General features: G+C 37.5%; 1 protein-coding gene across 1 annotated transcript in view; it reads left to right on the top strand.

The window, feature by feature from the left end:
• The window catches only part of LOC113822399 (sodium- and chloride-dependent GABA transporter ine), a 115677-nt gene extending 112649 nt beyond the window's left edge, over window positions 1–3028 (top strand). Inside the window, exons 11-12 of the mRNA XM_070131697.1 lie at window positions 68–244; window positions 470–3028. Of these exons, the coding sequence (XP_069987798.1) occupies window positions 68–244; window positions 470–694 (402 nt within the window). The 3' untranslated portion in view covers window positions 695–3028. The remainder of the gene's footprint in view (window positions 1–67; window positions 245–469) is intronic.
• The last annotated feature ends 1972 nt before the right edge of the window (window positions 3029–5000 follow it).

Below are 5000 nucleotides of genomic sequence, written 5' to 3'. Positions count from 1 at the left end.
TAACTTGTATATTCTACTGGTTACTTAATTTTATTATGCAATTGGTTCATCATTGCTTACCTCACAGGCAATCTGGATATTCTCAATTGTGGACTACAAGGAACCAACATACAATAAAGGGGAGTACAAGTATCCAGGGTGGGCAATTGGCATAGGATGGATAATTGCTTCATGTTCCATTCTGCCAATTCCCATTTTTGCTGTGATTGCAGTTATTAAAGCCAAAGGATCTAATATCTGGGAGGTGAGTAAATCAGATTTATCTTTTTGCATATTTCATGTTCTACTGAAACTAGCTATTCTATTTATAATAGATTTTAGATTAGATTTGCTATAATTGCTTTTATTATATTTGTTTTTATTAGATTTGATAAAGACAGCAGAAGTGCAAAGTGCGGATGCTGCCCATTTCCTTAATTATTATATCTCATGACTGACTTTTTGTTTTTGTTTTTGTTTTTTTACCCAGAAAATGCGGAATTCAATTCGTTCTCAAATTGAGGAGTGCCCTTGTTGTGGGCGCACCACCAACTGCTTGGAAGAAGCTCACAATGCTGGAGAGGAATACACGGACCGTCAGGTGAAGCTGGTGGTATACAACCCTCCTATGGCCAATGGGGATGCTAAGGCTGTCCAGGCTACTGCAGAGAAGGGAGAAGAAAGTGAAAACAAGAAGGAAAAGGATGTTGCATGAAAAAAATCCCAATTGCTGTTCTTTGCCTCATAATATGCTGATGACTCAATATACTTATACTATTGGGACCAAGAATGTTTATCCTAAGTGGGCAGAGCCCACTTAAAGTGCCTTTTATGAGTGTTTTTATTAATCTTGTATAATCAGATTTTCAGATTGATGCAAAAAGATATCAGCCCATGCTATATAAGATCTCCTTTAGTGTTGTAATCTTTTAGAAAGAGATAAGATTTTTTATTATCGGATGACGATGTATTCTTGCAACATTTTTCAGTCTTTCTGAACAAGAGGGTTAATGATAACCATGAGGGCAAATCTAGTATTCAAATAGTAATTGGAAGTATTTATTAAAGTTTACTTCAATGCATTTCAAAGTATTAATGAAAAGTATTAATGCATTTCCCATAAACACAAAATAATTATGAGGCAGCTTCTTGGTGTGATTTTCATTCCTGGTTAAAATGTTTATATTTATACACAAAGCACAAACTCACATTTTAGAATTGCATTAAAGAAGAATATATTATTTGTCCAGTGACATATGTGTGTAATATCCTGTTTGTTTTTATCCATTTACCTTGGGAAGGTAATTTTTATTTAATCTCCCTTGAAGGGGGTCTTTAGAAAAGATTATATTCTTATTTTCACAGAGAAAGTGGAGCATTTTATATTTTCTCTAAATGCATCAATGACACAAGTATTTATTTTACACATATAGTTTGGGCGGCATTTTGCTCAGCCAAATTATTTACTAAGCTAATGAATGATAATACCTATCCTGTATGTCTAAAGACAGGTTGTTAAGGAATTTTCTCATTTTAAGAAATTATTATTTACACAAAACAGAATTTAAACAGATGTCATTATTTAAAGAAAAGTTTTAGGAACTCGTAATTTCTCTCTTTTCTGTTATTGATTCATGACTTTAGAGATAACTCTTCCGCTATCAGGAGGAACATATTTTTGATTTATGTAAGACTGTAGACCGTTGCTGAGATGAATGGTATTATTTATTTTTGGCACTTGAATCTACAGTTTATTAGTGGATATGGTAATACCACATACTATGTTGTGAAATAAAAAAACAATTTGATAAATGCAGTATTGTTGACATTTGAAGAGAAATTTGCTGAGGTTCAGGCAGAATGTAATCAAAGTCTTTTTAGCAATCTGTAAATACTCAAAAAAATATATGCATGAGGAATATTCAAATATATTTTAAAGTTATTGTGATTATAAGATCAATTTTTCTTTCATCTCACCTCTCTTTTCTGTGTTGATTTTTTTTTTATCATGAAAAAAGAATGAGCTGTATATGTCTCTTTATAAAATTTTATAGTCAAGTGCTGTATATCACATAATTGTAAATTAACAGACCTTTAAAAATACAATGTAAATACAGGATACACAGGGGATTTTGTTGATTAGTAATTTCCATAATTAATCACTTGGGTCTCAGATACAGTTATCTTTAAGGCATGTAGTGTATTTCTGTAATATAGTGTATTGGTATTCCCTGTAAGTTTTATAATGTTGTCAGAGAATATCACAATATTGCAATAATTTATAACTGATTGGTCATAAATCTATAAATGTCCGGGATTTTCAAAGTATGCAAAATTATTCTCCAGCTTACAGATTATGAATTCATATTGAAGTGATATTTTTAGCTTATGTTTTCTCTACTTTGCTTGATGTTGAGAGAGAATATAAGTTCTTGATAAAGTTTTTATAGCATTGCACTTGATTATGTTTTCCAGTTTGACAGTATGGCACTCATTCACATATGAATATGTATGAATGTATGAATATGTGTCAGATAGATCTCCAAGTAATATTACTTAGATAAGAGCAACAACTTTAATTTTTTGACATGTTCATCTATATATATATATATAGTAAGGAGCTTTGTAAAAACAATTCCCACTGGAAAAGTTATTGGTTATTGAAGTTGCATATTCTGTTTCTGAGTTTTGTTACGTTATAACATATTAAAAGGATTTTTTATAATTCGTGTTGGATAGGTGTTACACTCATGTGAATTTGTTATTAATAAAGTGAAGGCATTAGTACCTTGTAACTATGTGATAGATGTAATCATTATTGCATACTTTGGTAACCCATAAGATGGGTTAGGGATGCTTTCAATGTACCATGGATCATTTAGTATCACACAGGTGATATTCATTTTGTATATAATCATCAAATTATAAGGTAATACTATCTACTCATATTTACAATAAGAAATGCACAAGACAAATATGGTATTAAAGCAAGTATTATCATTATAACTTTTTTTCTTTGCCAAGAAATATATTATCACTTTGATATGTCTGGTCTGACTTTCCTTTCAACCCAAAGTAATATTTTTCTGTTTGTTTGTGTACGTGGTGAGCGTGTGTTTATGTGTAATAAAAAACATTACAACAGGACTAAACAACACTCCCAAAACGCCATACCCATAAGTAAAGAATCCAGTCATTCTTAGACATTGTGGCTCCCCCCAATCCTTTGCCTGTTGTTGTTGTGGCGGGTGGGGGGGGTGGGGTGTTGGGAGACAGGGACTGAGATCCAATGTGGGGATCTCCCTTGCCTTGGGCCTCAGCCCCCAACTCAACTAATTTTGCGTCGTCTTTTCTCCCTCCAGCTCTTTCATTTCCGTTCCTTCTCCAACCCCTTCTACTATCTACTTCCTAAGGTTTACCAGCTGTGCTGAAAGGATGAAAGGCTGACTTTGTGCCTTTTCTGAACTGCCTGAGGGAACCATGGACACGCCATTCCCCTGTTTTGTTGTTTAGCCCTTACCCCTCAAGGGGACCCTGAGGGGTGGACTGTGTATTTCCCCAACATAGCCAAGGCTTCCCATGGCCAGTATTGAAGATGTAATACTATTGAACAGTATTGAAGATGTAATATTTGAGGCAATGAGGCTTGCCCCTTCATCAAATAGCCCTAGCAATTCAAACTCTCCCGGCTCCCTGACCCCAGGCTCTCCTTTGACCACGACTCTGAACACTACAACTACTACCAACTCCTCAATGCCTACTAGTGTATTACCCACCCACGTCGAGACTCCTACTCTCCCAACTTCCTCAACTTCATCTCTACCCCCACAAACTTCATCAATCACATCATCCCTTATTACTACCATACAACCTTATTCTTCATCTCTCCGTAATACTAACCTTCTCAATAACCACCCCCAACTCTACAAATATTTTAACCTCTATTTACCCCAGCCAAATGGGGCCGATTTTTCGTGATCCCCCCTACAGCTCCTTACTCAGGCAACACTCCTCTTTCAACAATATCTCCAAAAGCAAGTAGGGAGAGCCCTTCCGTACCCGACCCGATCGTTCCCGTCTCGTTACAGTTACATCTGAAACTGAAGCTACAGCATTATCAAATCCAACTGATCTCTCTGGCAACCCCATTCCTGCAGAACCTCATCCAACTCTTTAATGCTTGTACCGGAACTGTCTCTATCTCTCCAGAAAGCTGCCCTATGGATATCAATTGGTCAGATTGTGGAGAGTACTTACTCGGCTGCCCCAAAGACCGTGATGTGATATCAGTATAGTGCTACTCCATTCCTCCTAGAGGTCATCGAAAGAAACCCACCAACATTGCCAAAATTACTTTCCGTACACATGACCTTCCCTTTCGTATCTAAATTGTTGTACATTCCCTTCCTGTTTGACCATATCAACCTCCTCCCCGCTAATGTCAAAACTGTTGGCGCATTTGACGTCCTGCCAAACTCTGCCGTCCCACAGACCGATGCCGAAGAAACTGCCCTGGACAAACGCACATGTGGTAAGTGCGGCGGCCCCCATAATGTATGTTATAAAGGCTGCCGCACCTACAAGTTCGAGTCTGAGTTAGCAACTCTCAGATACAAACTTGGTCTCACTCTGCGTGAAGCCAGACAGAAAGCACGTCGACAAGGTTTCTCTTACACTCCCTACTTCAATAACGTCGCTCGCTCTGCCCCTCCCCTCCATCTCAAGATGTTCCTACACCCTACCATATACCTACCAACTTCCCCACTTCCACCTCCAACCTTCCCCAGTAAATTCTTTTGCCTTTCTAAATCCAGACACTCCAATCTCAACTACAGCCCCAATACCGTCCCCTCTCCCTTCCGCACTACACGCAGCAGACAGACTAAACGTTCCACCCCGTCTTCTACAACACACTCACCTCCACCTACCATTGCCTTTATTCCTCAGACACCAGTCTCCTCTTCCCCTCCTCATAAGACAACCTTTGTCTTGCAAGACTCTCCAACCAACTGCACTGAGAA

The sequence above is a fragment of the Penaeus vannamei genome, chromosome 17 (assembly GCF_042767895.1).
Source record: "Penaeus vannamei isolate JL-2024 chromosome 17, ASM4276789v1, whole genome shotgun sequence".
NCBI lineage: Eukaryota > Metazoa > Arthropoda > Malacostraca > Decapoda > Penaeidae > Penaeus > Penaeus vannamei.
Note: the sequence above shows the minus strand (reverse complement) of the source record. Positions and strands in the feature narration are given on the sequence as shown.